General features: G+C 60.1%; 2 protein-coding genes across 3 annotated transcripts in view; one reads left to right on the plus strand and one right to left on the minus strand.

Moving 5' to 3' along the window:
• Positions 1–31: 31 nt before the first annotated feature.
• Positions 32–24,948, plus strand: MUC6 (mucin 6, oligomeric mucus/gel-forming). Its single transcript, XM_063095206.1, has 40 exons — positions 32–164; positions 328–483; positions 921–1,161; positions 1,238–1,373; positions 1,459–1,642; positions 1,724–1,833; positions 1,975–2,182; positions 2,396–2,518; positions 3,019–3,139; positions 3,256–3,394; positions 3,469–3,573; positions 3,691–3,763; positions 3,877–4,014; positions 4,254–4,415; positions 4,548–4,642; positions 4,806–4,938; positions 5,106–5,355; positions 5,433–5,485; positions 5,586–5,695; positions 6,157–6,308; positions 6,514–6,655; positions 6,739–6,849; positions 7,285–7,470; positions 7,552–7,791; positions 8,601–8,757; positions 8,896–9,039; positions 10,233–10,295; positions 12,302–12,523; positions 12,947–13,423; positions 15,684–17,134; positions 17,365–17,444; positions 17,709–17,951; positions 18,246–18,458; positions 19,260–19,501; positions 19,850–20,359; positions 22,146–22,248; positions 22,469–22,635; positions 22,731–22,876; positions 24,485–24,668; positions 24,746–24,948. The coding sequence occupies exons 1-40, from the start codon at positions 32–34 to the stop codon at positions 24,946–24,948; spliced, it is 8,106 nt and encodes a 2,701-aa protein (XP_062951276.1).
• AP2A2 (adaptor related protein complex 2 subunit alpha 2) overlaps positions 23,989–26,287 on the minus strand; it is a 110,930-nt gene continuing 108,631 nt past the window's right edge. For both annotated transcript variants that reach the window (XM_063093427.1, XM_063093426.1), the window contains exon 22: positions 23,989–25,930. In XM_063093427.1, coding sequence (XP_062949497.1) covers positions 25,853–25,930 — 78 coding nt within the window. In that variant the 3' untranslated portion in view covers positions 23,989–25,852. The remainder of the gene's footprint in view (positions 25,931–26,287) is intronic.

The following is a 26,287-nucleotide window of genomic DNA, read 5'->3' on the forward strand; positions in this document are numbered from 1 at the left end:
CTCTGTCCCCATCACGTGCAGCCCCTTCCCCATGAAAGGCAGCATCCCGCTCACCACCCTTCTGCAGCGTGTGTGTGCCTTCCTGGAGTGGGGTCCTCCCTGTGCACTCCAGCACACAACAGCAGCTCCGTGCACACTTGCTGAACTGGTGACCCAAAGAAGACGTGAGCGTGGCGTGGGCCATGCATGCAGCACTGATGCGGGCAGTTGCTCTGAGGGCAGGGCTGTGAGGGTCAAGCACAAGGCAGCCCTTGAGCAGAGGTGGCCTAAGCCGTCAGGGACGACGATGGGGAGGTCCTGGCGCTGACCCCGGTCCTGTCCATGCAGGTCTGGACGACCCCTCCTTTGCCAACCCAGGGTTCAGTGGGCTAAAGGACACTCCACAGAGAGATGAGGGCCACTGTCTTGCTGCCCAGAGTCCCCAGGGCCCAGTGTGCATGAGGGAGGGGTCTGGAGCCCAGGCCACGCCCAAGAGAAGCGCACGTGGGCAACGGCACTGGGTTCACCGGTGCCTGTGGCCTGGGCTCCCATGAGAGGGACCCAGCTACAGAAGGGCCATAGGAGGGCTCCGCCCAGGGGAAACAGGACTGCTTGCCGGGCAGCGACCTCTGCCAGGGAGGGGAGGCTGGGCTGCAGCTTTGCGTCTGACAGTCCCCAGGACTGGTGATGCCACAGGCCCTGCCAGAACAGCAGCTTGCACTCCTGTAAGGCCCAGGGCAGGAGGCAGACCCCAGCCCAGAGCTGGATGGGTGTGGGGGGTGGGGGAGGCCAGGCCTCTGCTGGGCAGGTCCTCTTTCCCACCCACGCCAGAAGACTTCCCAGTTCTCTCCCAGTGCGAGCTTCCCGGGGTCCCAGCTCATGGGCCGGGCCACCCTAGACCTGCCTTGCTGGTCAGCAGGACTGGGCCACTCTCTCCACAGACCTGGACAAGGGCTGGTGCTCCACGTGGGGGGCCGGCCACTTCTCCACCTTCGACCGCCACATGTACGACTTCTTGGGGACGTGCAACTACATCTTCGCAGCCAGCTGCCAGGACGCCTCACCCACCTTTAGCATCCAGCTGCGGCGAGGCCCTGATGGGAACATCTCCCGGATCATCATGGAGCTGGGGGCCTCTGTGGTCACCGTGAATGAGGGGACTACCTCCATCAAGGATGTTGGGTAGGCCACACAGGCTGGGCTGGGCTGGGCGGGCAGCCAGGGTGAAGGCCAGATACTGACTGCTCTTGCCCCACAGGGTCATCAGCCTGCCCTACACCGGCAATGGGCTGCAGGTCATGCCTTTTGGCCAGGGTGTGCAGCTGGTGGCCAAGCAGCTGGAGCTGGAGCTGGAGGTCCTGTGGGGCCCAGATGCCCACCTCATGGTGAGGACGGTGGGGGCCAGGCTGGGCCTGGAGACCTGTGGCAGAGCTGGGGGGATGAGCAGGGCCCTGGAGGAGCTGCCTTCCTTGGGATAAGGGTCCTGGAACAGAAGTGAGTGGCCTCTATAGCTGGGCAGGGGTCCTGGGGCACAAGGAGCCTCAGTGCCCAGCAGTGCCCACCCACCCACAGGTCCTGGTGGAGCGGAAGTACATGGGCCAGGTGTGTGGGCTTTGCGGGAACTTCGATGGGAAGGATACCAACGAGTTTCTTAGCGAAGATGGTAGGTGGTGGGGGTAGGGCTGGGGTCCCGGTCTCTCTGTGGCTTGGCCCCACTGTGTGACCCCATGCCCTGTGTCCCCAGGCGAACTCCTAGAGCTGCACAAGTATGCTGCCCTCCAGAAGCTGGATGACCCCAATGAGATCTGTGTCTACCAGGCCATCCCCAGCCCCGCAGTCCTGCAGGACCAGCACGTACGTGAGCCAACGGGGGGGCTGACCCAAGGGTCCGGCGAGGTCTCCGAGGCCAATGATGGCTCCAACTAGCCTTCCAAGTCACCGGCATGGGGTAGACGTGGCCAGGGCCCCCATGACCCCACGTGGCCCTCCGCCCAGGCTGGAATCTGCGCCCAGCTGCTGACCCTAGTGTCGTCTGAGTGTGACGTGCCCAAGGAGCCGTTTGTGAGGAGCTGCCAGGCAGACATGGCCACGTGCGCCCACCCGGACCAGCACAACTGCAGCTGCGCCACGCTGTCCGAGTACTCCCGCCAGTGCAGCATGGACGATGAGCCCGTCAGCAGCTGGCGGGGTCCCAGCCTCTGCTGTGAGTCCCCAAAGCCTGGCGGGGAGGGCAGCTAGTAGGCCCAGGGCCCCAGACCCAGGTCTCCCAGATCCAGTGCCGCCTGATGTGAACCCAAATCCCCGTCTGTGATACAGGAGACCCTGACAGCTCTTCTGGGAGGAGGAGAGGCTAGGCTAAGTCTTGCCTAGGCAGGGTGGGGCGGGGCCCTCTCACTAAAGCCATGTGTGCCCGCAGCCGTGGGCCAGTGCCCAGCCACCCAGGTGTACCAGGAGTGCGGTGCGGCCTGCGCCAAGACCTGCTCCAACCCGCAGCACAGCTGCTCCAGCTTCTGCACCTTTGGCTGCTTTTGCCCGGAAGGTGAGGGTGGACGCCAGCACCCAACCTTCCCTGGGATGCCAGACCCCACTCCCACCTGGCTCACCCCAGTGCTCAAGCCTACCACGTCCAGCCCCACAGCCATGCAGGCAAACCCACAGGACTGAGGTGGTGCCCACTGGGGAGCCTGAGAGCCTCCGGGAGGAGGTGGGATTTGAGCTGGGCCCGAGGGGCAGTTTTACACTGGTGACAGTAGCCAGGGGCCTGCCACTCACCATGAACGGCCCCTGGGTCTAGGCTCATTGGCACAAGGGCTGGTGGGATGCCCAGGGGTGTTCCAGCAGCTGCAAATGCCAGGGGGCTGGAGCAAGAAGTCACAGCCGAGGCTCAACGAGGCTGTCTTCCCGGAGCCAGGCACAGGGGAGGAGAGAGAGCCTGTGCCTGCCCTAGCTGCCCACACAGCACAGCCAGGGAGGGGCTGCCCAGCAGAGGGTGGGAGGTGGCCAGTCCCACCCAGGCCCCAGGAAGCCCCTCTCCTGCAGGTACGGTCCTTAATGACCTCTCCAAAAACCACACCTGCGTGCCAGTCGCCCAGTGCCCCTGCATGCTCAACGGGGCAGTCTACGCTCCCGGGGAGGTCACCATGGCCGCCTGCCAAACCTGGTGAGTACAGAGGACAAGAGGGGACTCTGGCCAGCAGGCAGTGAGGCGGGGGGGGCTCAGCCCTGCAGGCAGGAGGGGAGGGTGCTGCATGGGGTCACCCTCATGCCCACCTGCAGCCGGTGCACCATGGGCCGCTGGACATGCACAGAGCGGCCATGCCCCGGCCACTGCTCCCTGGAAGGCGGATCCTTCGTCACCACGTTCGACGCCAGGCCCTACCGCTTCCATGGAACCTGCACCTACATCCTCCTCCAGGTAGGATGAGCTGAGGCCAGCAGGGAGTGGGCACCCCAGCCCCTCGGTGCCTGAGCCTCCACTCTCTTCCCCAGAGCCCCCAGCTCCCCCACGAGGGCACCCTCATGGCTGTGTATGGCAAGTCAGGTTACTCGCACTCGGAGACCTCCCTAGTGGCTGTCATCTACCTGTCCAGTGAGGTAAGGCCTTCCTGCACTTCCCCGAGCAGGTGCTGTGGTCGTTCCCACCAGCAGGGCCCCACATGTCCAGTACCTTCCCCACTCCTGCCCCCCTGACTCAGACCGCCCTCCCTCCAGGACAAAATCATGATCTCTCAGGACGGGGTGATCACAGACAACGGAGACACTAAGTGGCTGCCATACAAGACCGGTGGGTCCCCAGCTCCTGCCCAGCACCTACGGCCTCGCTGACGTGGGTCTCCAGGTGGGCCCTCGGAGGGTGGGCGGGGCCCAAACAGCCTACTCAGTGCCTCGTCCTTGCAGGCAGCATCACAGTCTTCAGGCAGACGTCCACCCATCTGCAGATGGCCACCACCTTTGGGCTGGAGCTCGTGATACAGCTGCAACCCATCTTCCAGGTGTACATCACTGTTGGGCCCCAATTCAGGGACCAGACCCGAGGTGAGCCTCTGCCCCACCGGTCACGCCCAGGGTTGGCCTGGCTGCCTTGCCCAGGGGAGAAGGGGCCCAAGAGGGGCTGACCCCTCACGGCCAGGGAGCTCATGGCCCCCAGTACCCCTGGGTATGGCCAAGCATGTCTAGGGAAGGCCTCTCACCCTGGCGCAGTTAGAGAGAGGAGAGGCACTTTGGGGCGTGTGGGGCAGGTCAGGGCTCAGGCCTTCACGAGCCAGCCCTCTCAGGGCTCTGCGGCAACTTCAACGGGGACACAACCGACGACTTCACAACCAGCGTGGGCATCACCGAAGGCACGGCCTCACTCTTTGTGGACTCCTGGCGAGCGGGGAACTGCCCAGCTGCCCTGGAGCGTGAGACCGACCCCTGCTCCATGAGCCAGCTCAATAGTGAGTGTTGTCTGCCCTCCTGCAGCTCTGATGGCCTCATGGACCCAGTGCAGGCCCAGAGGCCAGGGTACAGGGGCTGGGGTGGGGTTTCTGGGAGGGGATGGGAGACCCACACTGGGCCTGTCACTCCAGAGGTGTGCTCAGAGACCCACTGCTCGGTGCTACTGAAGAAGGACGCCGTGTTCGAGAAGTGCCACGCCACGGTGGACCCCAAGCCCTTCTACAAGGTGAGGGTGCAGGTGTTTGGGGAGGGCAAGAGGAGGCTGTGGTGGCCGACGCAGTCTTGGGCACCATGGAGGCCCTGTCCTGGGCATAGCGTTTGGGGCTCCCCGTGTCCCCGGGGAAGGTGGGAGCCCCACGGCCAGCCCACGACCAGCACTCTGCCCGCAGAGGTGTGTGTACCAGGCCTGCAACTACGAGGAGACATTCCCCCACATCTGTGCGGCCCTGGGCGACTATGCACGTGCCTGCTCCTTGCGGGGTGTACTGCTCTGGGGCTGGAGAAACAGCGTGGACAACTGCAGTGAGTGTCCACCAGGGCAGGGGGCAGGAGTCACAATGGGGGAGGGTCTCAGGGCCCCAAGATCTTCCTGGCTGTCCCACTGCCCAGCCAGCCAGCAGCACAGTCCCAAGCCCCCACCCCTCCCTGGTCACCCTCTCCTGAGGGCCTGACTCCTGGGTCCCCCGCAGCCATCCCTTGCACAGGCAACTGCACATTCAGCTACAACAGCCAGGCCTGTGACCGCACCTGCCTGTCGCTGTCCCACCCCGAGGCCGAGTGCCACCCCAGCGCAGTCCCTGTGGATGGCTGCAACTGCCCCGACGGCACCTACCTGGATCACAGGGACGAGTGTGTTCTCAAAGCCCAGTGCCCCTGTGTGCTGGAGGACGGCAAGCTCATCCTGCCTCAGCAGTCCACTGTGGTCAAAGGCGTCATCTGGTGAGGGGACCTGGGCCAGGTGGGGGAGGGGTCTCTGCCCCAGGGCTGGCAGGCCTGACTCGGCCTCTCTCCTGTAGCTACTGCATCAACGGGCAGCTGAGCTGCCGCGGGCAGCCGCAGACACTCTTGGGTGCGTATAGCAGCTGGTGGACTGGGACCGTGAGGTGTCCTCAGCCCCCTCTGAGCCCACCTGACATCCCCCAATCCCCGCACCCTCCTCTTCCCTGCAGCTTCCTGCTCAGCTCCCAAGACGTTTCAGTCCTGCGGCCAGTCTTCAGAAAACAAGTTTGCCGCAGCCTGCGCCCCCACGTGCCAGATGCTGGCCACTGGCATCACCTGCGTAAGGGGCACCAGTGAGGAGCAGGGACACACCCCGAGCCCCTCGCTGGGCCTCGAGGGGATTGCTGCAGATCCCTGGGACAACAGGGTGCTGTGTCAGCCGCATGCTGTCCCCATCCATCCCGGAGGCTGGTGCCGGTGGGGACTTGGGCAGCCAGGAGGTGCCCTGTGGCCAGCGGCAGCAGGCGACTGCTCATCTATGGGGTTCTGTGAGGACAGCAGACCAGCCTGCTACTCGGGGAGGGTCTGCCTCCCATGCGTGGAGGGTCGGGAGCACATAGGAACTGGAACCTTCCGTGAGGGATGGGGCGGCTTTGCTGAGAAAAGCCCAGCTGCCCACGAGAACCCAGAGCAGGGGAGGGCCTGGGAAAATGTGGGGGGAGGATCTCAGAAGGGCCCGGGGCTGGGGGCAGTGTGGGCTGAGGCTACCCTCCAGGGGCTGCTTCCTACGCTTCCCTCCAGGTGCCCACCAAGTGTGAACCCGGCTGTGTCTGTGCCAAGGGGCTCTATGAGAATGCCCATGGGCAGTGTGTGCCCCCCGAGGAGTGCCCATGTGAGTTTGCGGGGGTCTCCTACCCCGGGGGAGCTGAGCTCCACACTGACTGTAAGACCTGGTAAGCCATAGCCTCATCCTGGCCACCCTGGGATGCCTGGGGGGCTGTATGGGGCATGAAGGGGGCACCTGCAGGTGGGGGTTTCTGGAGGTGGGGTTTACAGAGGTGGGGGTGCCTGGAGATGTGGCCTGGGCCCCGGGAACCCCAGGGACACCACCCAGTATGGGAGGGTGTGGCCCTACCACCCCACTGTGGCTCTCCCCAGCACCTGCTCAAGGGGGAAGTGGACATGCCTGCAGAGCGCCCACTGTCCCTCCACCTGCACCCTCTACGGGGAGGGCCATGTAGTCACCTTCGACGGGCAGCGCTTTGTGTTTGACGGCACCTGCGAGTACATCCTGGCCACGGTAGCCACCTGGGGCAGGGGCTGCAGGGAGCCAGGGCACAAGGGCGGCTTCCAGGGCTCCTCCTGAGCACCCCCTCCCTGCAGGACGGCTGTGGCGCTAACAACTCCCAGTCCACCTTCAAGATCATGACAGAGAACGTCATCTGTGGGAAGTTGGGGGTCACATGCTCCCGGGCCATCAAGATCTTCCTGGGGGTGAGCATGGCCCTGGTGGGGTGGGGTGGGGGGTGCCGTGGGCCCTGCCATGCAGCTGGACCCTCCCCACTCACCCCCTTATCTATGCAACGGGCACGGGTGGAGGTGCCCGTTGCCCCTTCTTGGCAGAGACTGTCACCAACCAGGCATTTTCACACTCAGGACTGGTGGCCGTGAGACCTCCGCCAGGTTCCGGGACTGAGAGCATCTCCCAGACAGAGGGGAGGGGGCCCTCTGGAAAGCCTGAGTTTCAGCTCTCAGCTGTTCCAGAATCTTGTGCCCAGAGCCGGCTCTCAGCAGATGCCCTGCCCATGTGTCCTTGACAGACGTGGTCAGACCTACCTCAAAGGGCTCGGTCCGGCCGCAGGATGGCCAGCTGCCCGGGGACAGGGGGCATGAGAGAGAGGCAGCCCACTGACAGCCCCACCTCTCCAGGGCCTTTCCATCATGCTGGCGAGCAGAAACTACACAGTCAGTGGGGAAGACCCCCGTGTGCAGTTCCAGGTGAAGCCCGGCTCCCTGAACCTGGTTCTAGACATCAGCATCCCAGGAAAGTACAGCCTGACGCTCATCTGGAACAGGCACATGACCCTCTTTATCAAGGTCACTCGCACCTCCCAGGTACCTGCCCACGCCCAGTCTGGCCTGGGGGCGGGCAGGTGCTGAGGCCAGCCAGCACCCCACTGACACCGACCCATGCAGGACGCCCTCTGCGGCTTGTGCGGCAACCACAATGGGAACATGAAGGACGACTTTGAGACACGCAGCAAGTATGTGGCATCCAGCGAGCTGGAGTTTGTGAACTCGTGGAAGGAGAGCCCGCTGTGCGGGGACGTGAGCTTCGTGGCAGAGCCCTGCAGCCTCAATGCCTTCCGTCGCTCCTGGGCAGAGCGCAAGTGTGGCATCATCAACAGCCAGACCTTTGCCACCTGCCACAGCAAGGTGGGCGCCGCCTGGGACAGGCCAGTGCCATGGGTCATCCCCCAAACATCCGGTCAAGGGTGCCAGGCCCTGCCCCAGTCCCAGATGGGGAAGCAAGACAAGGCTCTTCCACTGTGGTGCTCAGGGACTGGCCAGGGAAACCGGTGGTGGAGAGAGAGGTTGAGACCAGTGGTCCCACCAGCTCTGATGCTGTAGGAAGTTCGGCAGCACCCTTGGCCTCCGCCCACCAGATGCCAGCAACATCCCCCCTGACAGTGCCCCAAGTCCCCTGGGGGGCAGCACCACTCCAGTGGAACCCTGCCCTAGGGCGAGTGGTCAGCAGAGGAGACACTCAAGGGTGTGAGGCCCAGCTCTGCCCGGGGCCTGTGCTCCTGGCCCTCAAGCTCCTAGAATGGCCCCTGATTCCTGGGACTCAGAGAGAACTGAGAGGAGGAAGTGCCCTGAGTAGATGGGGGAGAGTACCATGCAGCAGCACAGACAGTGCAAAGACCCTGAGGCAGGGAGTGGCATGGAATGTGCTGCCAGGCTCTCATCACCATGAGCACAGGGGAATGGGAGGCCCCAGAGGGCTGGTGTGCTGGCCAGAGGAGCGGCAATGGCTGTGGTTAGTGGCGCCTTGGCCCCAGTGGGGATCTGGGGATGTGAGTACGGGTCAGGATCCTCCGTGGCAGCCCTCAACTGAGGGCCACCAGCACCAGCTTTCAGAGAATGGTCAGTGGTCAGGGATGTGGTTCCCACGTGGTGGTCGCTCACACGGTGCAGTGTGGGGGGTGCTGCCACCACACACTGACCAGCGCCCACTCCCGCAGGTGTACCGCATGCCCTACTACGAGGCCTGCGTGCGTGACACTTGTGGGTGTGATGAAGGTGGGGACTGCGAGTGTCTGTGCGATGCTGTGGCTGCCTACGCCAAGGCCTGCCTGGACAAGGGCGTGTGCGTAGACTGGAGGGCCCCAGACTTCTGCCGTGAGTGTCCTGCCTCCCCCAGCCACCCCCACCCCAACCTCCCCCACCAGGCTCAGGATCCCAGCTGTGTGCACGTGAAGGGCCTCTGCTGTGCCAGGGCGAGGGCCAGCATCCACTGATGGGCTCCCTTCCTCCCAGCGATCTACTGCGACTTCTACAACACCCACACGAGGGTGGGCAGCGGCCAGTACCAGTACGTGCAGGAGGCCAACTGCACCTGGCACTACCAGCCGTGTCTTTGCCCTGGCCAGCTGCTGAGCATCCCGGACACCAACATGGAAGGTACCGGGTGGCAGGGACGCAGCGCAGGGACGCAGCGCAGGGACGCACAGGGGCAAGCACCCAGTCATTCATTTACACGTGTGTTGACTCACTCACTCAGCACATGTATCCTGAGGAACTCTGAGCCCCAGGCTGGGTTCTGGGTTAGGGACATGGCCTTACAGAAAACAAATGGCCCTGCCCTCCAGGAGCTTTCCTCCCAGCAGGGGAGAGGTGCTTGGAAACAGGACAAGGGAGAAAAGCAGTGTTGAGTGACATCTACATATCAGGGGAAATGGGGCAGGGGTCTGAGAGAGAGAGAAATGAGGACTGCCTTGTTCAACAGGGCAGGCAGGATGGCCTCAGGGAGGTAGACAGTTGGGCCAGGACTCAAGGAGGTGAGGGGGCCAGGAAGGCACCATGCAGGGAACAACCAGGCCACGCCCTGAGGCACGGTGGGCCTTGTGCCAAGGAACCTGCAGGGAGCCGGATGCAGAGAGAGGGAGGCAGCGTGGGGGGCAGGGGCAGCGGAGGGCATGGGCAGCATGCAACAGGGTCCGCAGGGCCGTGTCCCTGCTCCCCGTTCCAAGGCAGAGGTGTGAGCACGCGATGGACCTGGGTTTAACAGGCTGGGTGGAGAGGAAGCTGGAGGAGGGTCAGGACGGGACAGAGTGACCACAAGGCTGACACACAGTGATCACGTAGTGACCAGGGAAGACCTAGAGGTGGCTTTGGCCCCTGGAGCATCAGGATGTGCTGACGGGTAGATGCGCTGGGTTCCAGGAGGACAGTGCAGGGCACACGGATGGGACGAGAAGCCTGTGGCGGGCTTAGAGCATGTCCAAGCTGGCCTGGAGGAGACAGAAGAGGGCCTGCATCGGGGGTCCAGAGGGTAGCACTGAAGTTTCAGCACTGGCTGGGTCAGTGGGGGGTGGATGTGTACACAGAAGTGGGGACCAAGGCCTGCAGGAGGCCTAGGTGGAAAAACGGAATCATCAGGGCCATGAGGGGGCAAGTTAGGCCACTGTTTCTGATGGGCCCAGAACAGGAGGTCAGAGGTGTGGGGTATAACAAGGCTGGTGTGAGGCAGACAGGAGGGGGCAGGTCAAGAGGCAGGGCATGCAGCGGGGAGCACAACAGGCATAGCCAGTGTGGCCAGAAGGGAGAGGACACCTGCGTGAGGGGCTCGCTGAGCCTGGCCACTGTCCACCCAGGCTGCTACAACTGCTCCCAAGATGAGTACTTTGACCATGATGCGGGGACGTGTGTGCCATGTGGTAAGTCCAGTCAGCACCCCCCCAGGCCCCACCTCCAGCAGTCTGGGCCTCACCCTCATGCAGGCAGAAAGTACTTCTGCATCCTGCAAACGTGGAAGAGGCCCCTTGGTGCACCAAGCCCCAGCACTCCACTGCCCAGGACCCTGTGCCCTTGCAGTGCTGACCCCCAGAGACACGGGCAACCTCCTCAGCCTGACAGCAGCGACAGAGAAAACAACACAAAGCCCAATTCCAGGCCCTCCCTCCCCGACCCCCCCCCCCAGCCTGCAGCCTCACGGCAGGGTCCCCCAGACCTGCCAGAGTTTCTGGGGCATAGGTGGGCCCCCCAGGAATCCAGCTCCAGGCACGTGGAGAGACACTGCCCAGCAGCTCACACAGGGCCACCACACCCTGGCAGGACCCTCCCCTCCCAGACAGGCCTGATAACAGAGGGAGGGGGAGAGGAGGGCTGACCACTCCCTCTGCTGAGGGCTCCAAGTCCCTCCACCCCTGCCCTGGGTGAGTGTCTCAGGTCCTGTGAAGGGTCCTGGAGGCCCCTGTGGCTGAGGCCAGTGGGTAACTGACCACCACTCCCTTTGCAGAGCTACCAGCCACGGCATCACCACTGCTATCTACCCCAGGTGACTGCTTGCATGCTAGGTACTGAGGTGACGCGGGCTCTACCTGGGCTCTCCCCTGGCTCCACTGGCCAGTACCCAACCAGCCTAGCCTCAGTGTCTATCGGCGGGGGAGGGGGAGGGCAGCTGGCAGGGAGGGGAAAGGGAAGTCAGAGGTGGGAGGGACAAAGCCTAGCTCCTGGCCTACTGATGGCTGGCCCACCACAGCCCACGCTACACCTGCCACTGAGCACAAAGTGGGACCACAAGTGAGCCACCCCCCATGCAGAAGGTCCTGCCAGGAGCCCACGCCACGGGGGCTGCAAGGCTTAGGGGGGCCAGCAGGCCCGAGAGTGGACTCCTCCCAAACAATGTGCCAGGGCTGCCCCTCTATCCCACAATGGTGCATCTGTCCCACTCAGGCTTGTCACCCACAGAGGCACAGCCCACCATGGCAACCCCCAACACCACTGGGCTCCTCAGGTCCACTGGATCCTCACCCAGCTCCCCACCCACATCTGCGGGCCCCACCCACTCACCCTATCTTCCAGACCTGGCCCCTTCCTCCGTACAGGCAGGGACAGCCTTGACCACACAGAGCAAGTCCACAGTCTCCTTGGGAGGTAACGTGCACCCCTGCCGGGGCCCACGTCCCCCTTCTGAGGCCACAGAAAACACATGCAGCCCTGGGGCTCCAGGGCAGGGAGGGCCAAAGACAGGCCGCAAAGTGTGGCCACTCTTTTTTTTTTTTTTTTTTTTTTTTTTTTTTGCCGTTTTTTCGTGACCAGCACTCAGCCAGTGAGTTCACCGGTCAGTTCTATATAGGATCCGAACCCGCGGCGGGAGCGTCGCCGCGCTGCCAGCGCAGCACTCTACCGAGTGCGCCACGGGCTCGGCCTAAGTGTGGCCACTCTTTGCTGTCTGACTCCATCACTAGAAAACGTGTGGGGCCTGATGGCCTTCCCGTGGCAACACCCCTCACACAGCAGCACCCCCATACACGGCCAGAGACCTGTGGAGAGACAGGACGTAGGTCCACTCAGCTGACCAACGATGGGCACAGAGGCAGCTAGGAGTCCACATGAGTGTGAGGCCATGGAGGGCAAAGGTGGGGTCCCCTCCAAGGAGGGAGTCCTGGACAGCCAACAAGAGGTACTGGGAGGGCCGAGCCCGTGGCGCACTTGGTAGAGTGCTGCGCTGGCAGCGCGGCAACGCTCCCGCCGCAGGTTCGGATCCTATATAGGACTGACCGGTGCACTCACTGGCTGAGTGCCGGTCACGAAAAAACGACAAAAAAAAAAAAAAAAAAAAAAGAGGTACTGGGACACACAGGGGTCAGGGCCCTCAGACACAGCCTGGGAAAATGCAGAGGGGACCAAAAAGAGATGCTCTAAAAAGTGCCCTCTGCAGAACTACCTCAAACCACCACCACTGTCACTCCACGAACAAAACTGCTGCCGACGCCCACAGCCATGCTGAGGTCAACAGCTACAGGACCAACCGTGACCCAGGCCATGACCCAGCCCACAGCACCCTCCCCAGGCCTGGCCACGAAGTCCACAGCTCAGTCCATGGCACGCACAACAGAGGCACCACCAGCCCCACCAGCGGCAGAAAACACCCCAAGCCCAGGTGAGTCAGGGGCCCCATGAGATGCTGTACTCCTAAGGCACATTCCCCAGCTCTGGTCCAGGGCATGCAGGTTCAGCCACAAAAAAGGCCCTGAGATTCCCAGAGCACAGTCCAGCAGGAGCAGGGGGTGGTCGTGGTATGCACCCACACACACAGGCCTGGGAAAGTTGAGGCGCACCAACCCATCAACCACAGTCAGGACTGCAGCCCAAATGCACAGGAAAGGTCCACAAGAAAGAGCACAAAATCAGCAGAGCTGAGAGGACCCCACGTGGGGCCTTTCAGAGACCAAGAGAGAAAAACAGGAAATATCAAAAGCCAAACTGAGGGAGGACAGTGGAATAGAAGACAGGTTAAGGCTGGGAGACGGAAGGGTCCAAACTAACAGCTGCGCTGACTCCCAAAGCAGCTCCCACCCACCAGGGAACCCTACACCACGCAACGACCTGGACGACACAGCACAAAGGAAGACCTACTACCCCTGCCAGCACAGCTGCTCAAACAACACATCCAGCTGGCCACACCACCACGCCCATGGGAACAGCAACAAGGAAAGCAACAATTCCAAGCACGGTGTCCTCGACCAGAACCCAAAAAATCCCATTCGCCACCATGTCCCGAACCACAGTGTCTGTCCCCAATTCTCACTACACCACAGGGCTCCCCTCCAGAACGTCCTTCAAGACCACCACCAGCCAGCCAACCCCATGGCACGCACAGACCTCCCTCGCCCCTCACGTTCTGCCATTTTCTACCTCCTCGGTCACTCCAACCTCGCACCCGGTCCTCAGCCCCAGCAGCCCAGCGATGGCCTCGTCCGCCTCCACCCCAACATCAACAGGCACCATTTCTCCAACAACAACATTAACGGGCACAGGACCCACTCACACAGTCGAACCAGTGACTAGGACCACCAGTGGGACCATCCAAGCCCACACGTCAGTCGGCACAGTCACAACCTCAAGTCCCTTGGTGTCTCACCCTTCCTACACACCCCACCATGAGTCCACATCAGCTTTTGCCAGCACCGTCACCCCCAAGTCCTCCAGTACAACTGGGAAACCAGAGGACCACACCACTTCACTCACACAAGGCACTCCCCACACCTTGCTCACCACACACTCCCGACCCACAGGCTCTGTCTCCACCACTCCACATACCACAGGACCTCCCTCTATGACATCCTTCAAGACTACCACCAGCCAGCCAACCCCATCGCACGCACATACCTCCCTCGCCCCTCACCTTCTACCATTTTCTACCTCCTCGGTCACTCCAACTTCGCACCCGGTCCTCAGCCCCAGCAGCCCAGCGATGGCCTCTTCCGCCTCCACCCCAACATCAACAGGCACCATTTCTCCAACAACATTTACGGGCACAGGACCCACACACACAGTCGAACCAATGACTAGGACCACGAGTGGGACCAGCCAAGCCCACATGTCAGTCGGCACAGTCACAACCTCAAGTCCCTTGGTGTCTCACCCTTCCTACACACCCCACCATGAATCGACATCAGCTTCTACCACCACCGTCACCCCCAAGTCCTCCGGTAAAACTGAGACACCAGAGGTCCACACCACTTCACCCACACCAAGCACCCCCTACACCTCGTTCACCACACAGTCCCGACACACAGGCTCTGTCTCCACCACTCCACACACCATAGGACCCCCATCCACGAATTCCTTCAAGACCACCACCAGCCAGCCAACCCCATCACACGCACTGACCTCCCTCGCCCCTCACGTTCTGCCATTTTCTACCTCCTCGGTCACTCCAACTTCGCACACGATCCTCAGCCCCAGCAGCCCAGAGATGGCCTCTTCTGCCTCCACCCCAACATCAACAGGCACCATTTCTCCAACAACAACATTAACGGGCACAGGACCCACACACACAGCCGAACCAATGACTAGGACCACCAGTGGGACCAGCCAAGCCCACACGTCAGTCAGCACAGTCACAACCTCAAGTCCCTTGGTGTCTCACCCTTCCTACACACCCCATCATGAGACCACATCAGCTTCTACCGCCACCGTCACCCCCAAGTCCTCCAGTACAACTGGGACACCAGAGGTCCACACCACTTCACTCACACCAAGCACTCCCCACACCTTGCTCACCACACACTCCCGACCCACAGGCTCTGTCTCCACCACTCCACATACCACAGGACCCCCATCCACGAATTCCTTCAAGACCACCACCAGTCAGCCAACCCCATCACAAGCACAGACCTCCCTTGCCCCTCATGTTCTACCATTTTCTACCTCCTCGGTCACTCCAACTTCTCACACGATCCTCAGCCCCAGCAGCCCAGCGATGGCCTCTTCCGCCTCCACCCCAACATCAACAGGCACCATTTCTCCAACAACAACATTAACGGGCACAGGACCCACACACACAGTCGAACCAGTGACTAGGACCACCAGTGGGACCATCCAAGCCCACACGTCAGTCGGCACAGTCACAACCTCAAGTCCCTTGGTGTCTCACCCTTCCTACACACCCCACCATGAGTCCACATCAGCTTTTGCCACCGTCGTCACTCCGAAGTCCTCCAGTACAACTGGGACACCAGAGGTCCACACCACTTCGCTCACACCAAGCACTCCCCACACCTTGCTCACCACACACTCCCGACCCACAGGCTCTGTCTCCACCACTCCACATACCACAGGACCTCCCTCTATGACATCCTTCAAGACTACCACCAGCCAGCCAACCCCATCGCACGCACATACCTCCCTCGCCCCTCACCTTCTACCATTTTCTAACTCCTCGGTCACTCCAACTTCGCACCCGGTCCTCAGCCCCAGCAGCCCAGCGATGGCCTCTTCCGCCTCCACACTAACATCAACAGGGACCACTCCTTCAACAAGAACGTTAACGGGCACAGGACCCACACACACAGCCGAACCAGTGACTAGGACCACCAGTGGGACCAGCCAAGCCCACACGTCAGTCAGCACAGTCACAACCTCAAGTCCCTTGGTGTCTCACCCTTCCTACACACCCCATCATGAGACCACATCAGCTTCTACCACCACCGTCACCCCCAAGTCCTCCAGTACAACTGGGAAACCAGAGGTCCACACCACTTCACTCACACCAAGCACTCCCCACACCTTGCTCACCACACACTCCCGACCCACAGGCTCTGTCTCCACCACTCCACATACCACAGGACCCCCATCCACGAATTCCTTCAAGACCACCACCAGTCAGCCAACCCCATCACAAGCACAGACCTCCCTTGCCCCTCATGTTCTACCATTTTCTACCTCCTCGGTCACTCCAACTTCTCACACGATCCTCAGCCCCAGCAGCCCAGCGATGGCCTCTTCCGCCTCCACCCCAACATCAACAGGCACCATTTCTCCAACAACATTAACGGGCACAGGACCCACACACACAGTCGAACCAGTGACTAGGACCACCAGTGGGACCATCCAAACCCACACGTCAGTCGGCACAGTCACAACCTCAAGTCCCTTGGTGTCTCACCCTTCCTACACACCCCACCATGAGTCCACATCAGCTTTTGCCACCGTCGTCACTCCGAAGTCCTCCAGTACAACTGGGACACCAGAGGTCCACACCAGTTCGCTCACACCAAGCACTCCCCACACCTTGCTCACCACACACTCCCGACCCACAGGCTCTGTCTCCACCACTCCACATACCACAGGACCTCCCTCTATGACATCCTTCAAGACTACCACGAGCCAGCCAACCCCATCGCACGCACAGACCTCCCTTGCCCCTCACGTTCTGCCATTTTCTACCTCCTCGGTCACTCCAACATCGCACACGATCCTCAGCCCCAGCAGCCCAGCGATGGCCTCTTCTGCCTCCACCCCAACATCAACAGGCACCATTTCTCCAACAACAACATTAACGGGCACAGGACCCACACACACAGCCGAACCAGTGACTAGGACCACCAGTGGGACCAGCCAAGCCCACACGTCAGTTGGCACAGTCACAACCTCAAGTTCCTTGGTGTCTCACCCTTCCTACACACCCCACCATGAATCGACATCAACTTCTACCACCACCATCACCCCCAACACCACCAATACAACTGGGACACCGGTGGTCCACACCACTTCACACACACCAAGCACCCCCTACACCTCGTTCACCACACACTCCCGACCCACAGGCTCTGTCTCAACCACTCCACACACCACAGGACCCCCATCCACGAATTCCTTCAAGACCACCACCAGTCAGCCAACCCCATCACAAGCACAGACCTCCCTTGCCCCTCATGTTCTACCATTTTCTACCTCCTCGGTCACTCCAACTTCTCACACGATCCTCAGCCCCAGCAGCCCAGCGATGGCCTCTTCCGCCTCCACCCCAACATCAACAGGCACCATTTCTCCAACAACAACATTAACGGGCACAGGACCCACACACACTGTCGAACCAGTGACTAGGACCACCAGTGGGACCATCCAAGCCCACACGTCAGTCGGCACAGTCACAACCTCAAGTCCCTTGGTGTCTCACCCTTCCTACACACCCCACCATGAGTCCACATCAGCTTTTGCCACCGTCGTCACTCCGAAGTCCTCCAGTACAACTGGGACACCAGAGGTCCACACCACTTCGCTCACACCAAGCACTCCCCACACCTTGCTCACCACACACTCCCGACCCACAGGCTCTGTCTCCACCACTCCACATACCACAGGACCTCCCTCTATGACATCCTTCAAGACTACCACCAGCCAGCCAACCCCATCGCACGCACATACCTCCCTCGCCCCTCACCTTCTACCATTTTCTAACTCCTCGGTCACTCCAACTTCTCACCCGGTCCTCAGCCCCAGCAGCCCAGCGATGGCCTCTTCCGCCTCCACACTAACATCAACAGGGACCACTCCTTCAACAAGAACGTTAACGGGCACAGGACCCACACACACAGCTGAACCAGTGACTAGGACCACCAGTGGGACCAGCCAAGCCCACACGTCAGTCAGCACAGTCACAACCTCAAGTCCCTTGGTGTCTCACCCTTCTTACACACCCCACCATGAATCGACATCAATTTCTACCACCACCATCACCCCCAACACCACCAATACAACTGAGACACCAGTGGTCCACACCACTTCACTCACACCAAGCACTCCCCACACCTCGTTCACCACATACTCCCGACCCACAGGCTCTGTCTCAACCACTCCACATACCACAGGACCTCCCTCTATGACATCCTTCAAGACTACCACCAGCCAGCCAACCCCATCACACGCACAGACATCCCTTGCCACTCACGTTCTGCCATTTTCTACCTCCTCGGTCACTCCAACTTCTCACCCGGTCCTCAGCCCCAGCAGCCCAGCGATGGCCTCTTCCGCCTCCACCCCAACATCAACAGGGACCACTCCTTCAACAAGAACGTTAACGGGCACAGGACCCACACACACAGCCGAACCAATGACTAGGACCACCAGTGGGGCCAGCCAAGCCCACACGTCAGTCAGCACAGTCACAACCTCAAGTCCCTTGGTGTCTCACCCTTCCTACACACCCCATCCTGAGACCACATCAGCTTCTACCACCACCGTCACCCCCAAGTCCTCCAGTACAACTGGGAAACCAGAGGTCCACACCACTTCACTCACACAAGGCACTCCCCACACCTTGCTCACCACACACTCCCGACCCACAGGATCTGTCTCCACCACTCCACACACCACAGGACCTCCCTCTATGACATCCTTCAAGACTACCACCAGCCAGCCAACCCCATCGCACGCACAGACCTCCCTTGCCCCTCACCTTCTACCATTCTCTACCTCCTCGGTCACTCTAACTTCGCACCTGGTCCTCAGCCCCAGCAGCCCAGCGATGGCCTCTTCCGCCTCCACCCCAACATCAACAGGGACCATTCCTTCAACAAGAACATTAACGGGCACAGGACCCACACACACAGTCGAACCAGTGACTAGGACCACCAGTGGGACCAGCCAAGCCCACACGTCAGTTGGCACAGTCACAACCTCAAGTCCCTTGGTGTCTCACCCTTCTTACACACCCCACCATGAATTGACATCAATTTCTACCACCACCATCACTCCCAACACCACCAATACAACTGAGACACCAGTGGTCCACACCACTTCACTCACACCAAGCACTCCCTACACCTCGTTCACCACATACTCCCGACCCACAGGCTCTGTCTCAACCACTCCACACACCACAGGACCCCCATCCACGAATTCCTTCAAGACCACCACCAGTCAGCCAACCCCATCACAAGCACAGACCTCCCTTGCCCCTCATGTTCTACCATTTTCTACCTCCTCGGTCACTCCAACTTCTCACACGATCCGCAGCCCCAGCAGCCCAGCGATGGCCTCTTCCGCCTCCACCCCAACATCAACAGGCACCATTTCTCCAACAACAACATTAACGGGCACAGGACCCACACACACAGTCAAACCAGTCACTAGGACCACCAGTGGGACCAGCCAAGCCCACACGTCAGTTGGCACAGTCACAACCTCAAGTCCCTTGGTGTCTCACCCTTCCTACACACCCCACCATGAGTCCACATCAGCTTTTGCCACCGTCGTCACTGCGAAGTCCTCCAGTACAACTGGGACACCAGAGGTCCACACCACTTCACTCACACCAAGCACTCCCCACACCTTGCTCACCACACACTCCCGACCCACAGGCTCTGTCTCCACCACTCCACATACCACAGGACCTCCCTCTATGACATCCTTCAAGACTACCACCAGCCAGCCAACCCCATCGCACGCACAGACCTCCCTCGCCCCTCACCTTCTACCATTTTCTACCTCCTCGGTCACTCCAACTTCGCACCCGGTCCTCAGCCCAAGCAGCCCAGCGATGGCCTCTTCTGCCTCCACCCCAACATCAACAGGGACCATTCCTTCAACAAGAATGTTAACGGGCACAGGACCCACACACACAGCCGAACCAGTGACTAGGACCACCAGTGGGACCAGCCAAGACCACAGCTCAGTCGGCAGGGGCACAAGCTCAACTTCCCCAGTGAGTCCTTCCTCGCTTCCCCACATCTCTAGTGTCAGCCCTCCTTTAACATTTTCTACAAGTTCACTACTCCGTCTCACGTCCTCTAACCACTCTTCTTTCTCCAACCAGTCTTCCACATTATTCTACATTTTGGCCCAGGACCTCAACTGCATCCTCTCTGCCAACCCTCAGTCAGTCCACCCTTTCTATATCCTCTTCCATGTCCTCCTCTATTTCTCCTACTCACCAGGCAACTACTGCAGTCCCTCCTCTACCCCTCATACCTACCCGCAGCTCAGTCTCCTACACTCCCATTTTCCACTCAACCCACAAATATATCTCATCCTGCATCTCTACCTACTTTCCCTTCTTCTCTAGCTGCCTCCACTCCTATTAGGGCCTCCTTGTCACCTCTTGTCACCCTATCTACCCCTCACTTTGCCTCTCCTTCCATGCCTCCTGTCCACGTGTCTCTCACTCCATTCACTGTCGCAGTCTCCAGTACCACAGGCCCTCTGTCCACACCCAGGACCACATCCAGCGTCCCCATTTCCTCTGTGTTCTCCTCTCAGTCCACCGCCTCGCGATTCACTTCTGTCACCTCGCGAGTCCCCACGCCAGGCCTTGCATCATCCACCCTGGGCGTGACAGCCATCCCAAGTTCTCCAGCCACCAACCTCACCACCAGGCATCCTGGGACAACGCAACTGCCTACCACTGTGTTCCTGACCAGCCCCTTCAGAGAGTCCTCTTCCACTGAGGGCCCTACGGTCTCTCTTGGTACATCTGCACTGAGCTCACCTGGTAAGTAGGACCTCCATAGCCCAGCCCTGTGACCCTTGGTGCATGGCCCTCCTGCTGGCCTTGCTTCTCCACTCTGGATGGCCCTCAATATCACCTCCCGTGTAATCCCTGCCTTCATTTGTTCCCTCACACTCCCATGTTACCCCATGTCCTCAGGCCTGTGGTAGGCCTTCCTTGACCTGGCTCTAGCTCCCTTTCTCCTCTCCTGTCTTGAGCACTTCTCATGCAAACTCCAGTTTCCCCAGGTAGGCACGTTCCCCCCTCTGGACATTTGCTGTTTCCTGACCTAGGCTCTTGTGCCCCCCACCCCCGTGTTCCCACTGCAGTCTTGGCCTTCCTTTAGGGTGACATCACCCCCAAGCAGCCTTACACAGCTGCCCCTTTTGGAGCTCATAAGATGTTAGGAACTGCAAAGACCCTGCAGCTCAAGTAGCACAGCCCTCCCTCAGGTTGCAGAGAGGAAAAGGAGCACATGTGTGCCTCACCCCAGGTGAACCAAGACCAAGGCTCCTGCCTGGTGTGAGCACAAGCTCCAGGTCTCACAGCTGCAGCCTCCTCCCAGCTACCACTTGCCCTCCAGCATGTCCAGCGCCCGTAGGCCCTGGGCTCCCCACAGACAGAGCAAGTCCTCAGGAGTCCTCAGGCCATGCCTCAGCTGCAGTGCTGCTGATCCCACCTTGTGCTACAGGAATGCCCTTCCCCCCCTCTTTGGATATTCCTCGCACCATCTATCCCGGGATTGGGGTCCCCTCACATGCCCTGGGCTTTCCCAGAGAGCACATTCCAGCAGTGCCAATTGCCAGCTTTGAGTCCTCTCCTGTGGGTGATGGCTCCTTGCTGCAGGCTGACAAAATCTTGGTTTAGGTCGCTCCCCGAGAAAAGTACTTGGGTGCAGCCTTTACTGGGGAGGTGATCCCAGGAAGTAGAGGTGAGGGAGGAGGAGGTCAAGAGTAAGGGACAGCTGGAATCAGTTGGTCCATGGGACCACCCAGAGCTCTCCCTCACCACCTCTTAGAGAGAGCCCTTGGCGGAGAAGCAGGGCAGGTGGGTTGTCTGCCTTCTCTGCTGCCAGGAAACAGACTTGGGTTTAGGCAGGGGAGGGGCATTGGGACAGAGTATCCAGTCTTTGCCCAGGAATCTTTTCAAAGTTTTTAACCTGAGATCCACACTGGCTGTTTCTAATGCCAGTGTTGCCATCCTCTCCATCAGCTGACTTTGCTCAGAGCTGCTCGCTGGCCTCCAGTCATGGCCTGGGCCCCCACCTACCCTTTCCAGGAGCTCAGACCAAGGGGCTTGCTCCAATTCCCTCCTCCTGAGCTGGGGTGCAGGGAGCTCCATGACACCATGTGCCCCATCTGGGGACACTGACACTCACTCCTCTGCCCTCTGCAGGGTCTGGGTCCAGCAGATCAGAGACACCTATGCCCACAGGTTGGTATCTGGGGTGGGAAGGGAAGTGGCAGGGATGCTGGGAGCCAGGGGCAGTGGGTCACCCAAGCCAAGCGCTCAGTATCTGCCAAGTTCCCTGAGACCCAGCTCACTGCTAGGTCTTCTGAGAAAATCCTTACCCTTGAGGGACTCCCAGTGTAGCCAACTTGAGAGGCTGTCAGGTTGTCCCTGTGTGTGGCTGAGGTCAGCTCCGTGAGGCTCTGACAAGGGGAGACGGCAGGGGGTTATGGGAAGCACAAGGGGACCTCATGTTCAGATGGTTATGCAGTGGGTGGCTCCCTCTGTGCTCACCTGCCCTGGAGTGGGGAGCGCACCTAACTCCCCAATTGGCTCCCAGGGGTCTGCAGTGTGCAGGAGCAGGAGGAGAAGATTACGTACAAGGGGTGCACAGTGAACGTGACCCTGACCCGTTGTGAGGGCGTCTGTGCCTCCTCCGCCAGGTGAGTCTCAGCCTGGAACCCGCCACAGGAACTGGGTTCTCAGGGGCTCACAGCCCCTTCCCCACAGAGGAGTCATGGCAGAGGTCAGGGTGGCCCATCACTGCCTGTGAACCAGACAGTGGGCGGGTAGCAGCAACTCCTGTGGGCCCAGCCTGGGGAAGGAAGGGACCTTTGGGAGCAGGCGGCAGCCCTGACCCTTGCCTGTCTTGGCTCCTCCCAGCTTCAACATCAACACCCAGCAGGTGGACGCCCAATGCAGCTGTTGCCACCCCCTGAGCTCCCATGAGAAGCAGCTCAAGCTGCCTTGCCAGGACCCCAGTGTGCCCGGACAGTGGCTGGAGCTCACTCTGCAGGTGTTCAGAAGCTGTGTGTGCAGCCCCCAGCGTTGTGGAGTCTAGAACACCACCTGTTCTCCCAGATGTGAAGGGTTGTAGATTAAAAAGCAAGGACAAACACCACTGCCCACACCTCCTTGGGGCTAGCTGTGCTGGCAGCCCCTTTCCTGGTCACTGGCATGGCCTGGGAAGAGCCCTCGGACATGGCTCACCTGGGTACCTGTGGGGAAAGGGAATGCCAGGCAGGGGCTCTGACCACCCACACTCCTGAAGACCCTGATCAGGCAGAGCAGGTGTGAGGTGGACAACGAACCACTGACCCTCCTGGGTATATAGGGCACTTCCTGATCATACCAGCCAATCATCACACATCCGAGCCTTTGATTATGGCCATGCAGCCCTGCCGGGTCAGGACCCTGGAGATGAGACCCCAGCAACAGACTGCAGGAAGTGGGCAGCTCCAGAGGGGGTACCTGGGGAGAGGCAGGACTGGTCAGATCAGTTGGAGGCAGGCACCTGGGTAGGGATGGATGGGGCAGGAGGCACAAGCAAGCACCAAAAACAGCAGAGGCGAGGCGTTCCCAGTCAGGGAAGGGCAGGGTGACAGGGAGGGTGGGGGAGGGCCGCAGTCCTCACCAGGCAGCACGGCCCCACCAGGACCCATGTGCACCCCAGCAAAGCTTGTCCTCGGAGGCTGCTGCCTACCCATGAATAGATTCCAATAAACAGTTCTCAGGCAAAGAGGCTGGTCTGTGAGCACTGCTTCTGCCATCGCCCAAGCCCTCGGGTATTAAGCCCCCAACCCCCACCTGTGCCCATCAGCCCTCCAGGATCAGGGAGTGGAGGGCTATGTCCCCCAAGCCAAGTATGGGCCGGGAGAGACTCTGCCCCTGGCCTTGGGCCCCTCCACTCCCACACTCAGGACTGTCAGAGAGTCTCTGGGGAAGCCCACCATCCCCTGGGGGCCACTCCTCCCTGGTCTGTACCTCGGAGCCCCTCCTGTGCCTTGTCTGTGGCTACCTCACCCCTGTGTGTGACTCGGCAGGTTTGCTCCCCAGGAAGGAACCCCCTGGGCTTTTTTGTCCTATGCGCCTTAAATTCGAAGCCTCCAGAGGGAAGTGACTCTTGGGGTGCTGCACCCCCAACACACGCTGAAGAGTGAGGAGGCACAAGGCCAGGCTGATGAGTCCCCATAGGACCAGAGTCCAGAAAGGCTCAACCACACACCCAGAATCAAACTGGTGGAGCAAAAGGCATGCTGCTTCCTGGCACACATGCTGTTTTGGCACCCCACACCCACACCCAGGGCAGGCAAGGCCCAATCAGTACCTCACACAGCCCAACAGGAGGGGTTGTGATGGCACGTAGGACGTTTTCTCCCCTATAGACAATGCACATGTTCCGACACTGTTCTAGCATTTATTTTTCTTTGAAAAGGAGCACAGTGTACCGAGAGACATGTCCTCCAGATGGAGCAGCCTCTCCTCTGCTCAGGGGAGGGAGTTAACTGACACAGAAGAACTCTGCCACCGACCTGCACGTGGCTATGAGCAAATGCCACATGGCCTGGCAGTCCACACACAGGACAGCAACACTGTCCAGCAGGCTTGAACCAGAGGACGAGGAGCACCTCCCGGGTGCACGGCCAGGCCATCCATCTGTAGTGCAAGCCTGGTGCTGCAGCCAGGGAGTTGCGATATGGGCACAGCCACAAACCATGGGCTCCACAGGACACAGACGGGAGGTGCCAGTGACTCTGATGCCGCCACCCTCAGATCAGAGTCCAATATGGTGGAATGCGAGCCACGCAGACTGCGCAGATTACAGAGTGGGGGCTGTAGGGACCTCGAGTGGGACGCGATTCCCTGCAGCTCCCCTCAGCAGCACCCACTCTGCAGCAGACGCTCTGCAGCAGCCGATGGCCTGAGGCTGAAGTGAAGGCCCTCGTGTGGGCGGATCCCCTGCTGCAGCTGGGCAGCAGCGACTCTGGAAGACAGGGAGTTGATGACGGGGCCTGTGCTCTTCCTACATCTCAGGTGCTGACAACAGCTGTGTGTCTGCGCCAATCCCAGAGCCTCATCTCAGGTACGGAGTAGAAGGCCCCAGCCTGGGTTCCCTGGGCCTCTTGGCCCCACTCCACTGTCCTCTGCTTGAGATGCCAGACATGCGGCCCAGGTATGGACAGAGGGACAACACAGGAGCTGAGCCAACCGGAGCAGCACGTGGCTCCAGCATATCCTCGCCACCCTGGCATCTTCATTTCCTGACCAAACACAAAGAGGCTGCCCTCCTCCACCCCTACCTCCAGCAGCGACTGGACAGGTGCAGGCCCACAGCACTCAGCCTCACCCCTGACCCAGGATAACTGCACTGACAGGGGAAGCCACTGAACGGGGGGAGACAAGCATGCCCTCCAGAGTCCTGCTCCGTCGCCACAAGTGAACCCTCCATGTCCTCAGGCCCACCGTGGGACGGTGCACTCACTTGGAGCTGGAGGGTGAGCAAAGTGCACGCCCTCCAGGGCCGCCAGGAACCTCTGCCCACCAAACTGTAAATTTAAGGTCTCAAAAAAACGGTAAAAACATCACAAATATCCCTTTAAGAACACTGGTGCTGGGAAAAGGGAAACAATTCAATCTAGCCGAGACACGTGGTTTTGCCAATAGAGTCTTAAAGACAAATGTTTCTAACTTCTAGATTTAAAATCCTGCCCCAAGAAAACTGTCCTATAGGTGCTGCTGCAAACCCACATGGACACCGTGGACACTGTGCTCTTCCTCCCAGGGGCCCAGGGATTGTGCTGGGGCACGGCACCTCTGAGGGTGCACACCTCAGCCACGGGTCAGCCTCACCACAAGCACCACAGTGCTGCTGCTCTCAGTGAACCAGAGACGAAGATTAGCCACAGAGCAGCAGCATTCCAATAAAATTTCAAAAAATTTTCCATTTTCATCCAAACTTCTAATTTCCCTTTAATTTGTAGATTTAACCACAGAACTGTCTTGATTTCTATGGAAAGTGATCCCAGGACCCACACCCCTCCTCTGACTCAGCAGGCCCACTGTGGTCAGGCTCAGCTTCTCTTCTTAAACCACATATTTATGTTCCTAGCCACACCCAAAAGGGACAGGCTCTGGAAAAGCAGGATTGGGAGGTGCCTCGAACCGCAGTACTCAGATGGGGTATTTATTTGCAGTGTGGTAATGAAGACAAACAGCAGAGATGAAGAAAACGCACAAATGCGTGGCCTGACCTTCCACCTGCATTGATTAAAACTGCTCTGACAGCAGCTCACACAGCCTCTGCGAGACGGCTTCTTTGCTTGTTCGCAGTGTGAGTCGGTACATCTGAAACAGAGAGCACAGCAGGTTAGGGGTTTGTGAGAGCTCGTGGGGCTCTTGGCAGGCAGTCCCTGGGTCCAGGCCAGCCATGTGCAGAGGTGGCTTGAGCTCTCCTGGAGGCATCCGCGTTCCACAGTGAAAATAAGAAAGGTTGAGGACAGCAGATGCAGCAAGCAGTGGAGTGGCAGGGCTCACACACACGCTGGGGTGCACATTCACTGAGCGTTAGCCCTATGAGCCGGCAGCTGTACTCATGGGTGTCACTCAAATGGACTTAAACAGAAGCCCATCATCAGGAGGACCAGGGCAGTATAGTATATCCACGAGGAGAAGCACGGCTCAGTGGAGAGAGGAATGGCCCTG

The sequence above is a fragment of the Cynocephalus volans genome, chromosome 4 (assembly GCF_027409185.1).
Source record: "Cynocephalus volans isolate mCynVol1 chromosome 4, mCynVol1.pri, whole genome shotgun sequence".
In the NCBI taxonomy this organism is placed as follows: Eukaryota; Metazoa; Chordata; class Mammalia; order Dermoptera; family Cynocephalidae; genus Cynocephalus; species Cynocephalus volans.

What these genes read in the sequence shown, in the direction of transcription:
- MUC6 (XM_063095206.1), top strand. Translation starts at nt 32, where the DNA reads ATGAAAGGCAGCATCCCGCTCACCACCCTTCTGCAGCGTGTGTGTGCC. An exon ending in GTGGCTGCCATACAAGACCG is followed by an intron (nt 3,764 to 3,876) that starts GTGGGTCCCCAG and finishes TCGTCCTTGCAG; the next exon opens with GCAGCATCACAGTCTTCAGG. An exon ending in TTCAACAAGAACATTAACGG is followed by an intron (nt 18,459 to 19,259) that starts GCACAGGACCCA and finishes CACATACCACAG; the next exon opens with GACCTCCCTCTATGACATCC.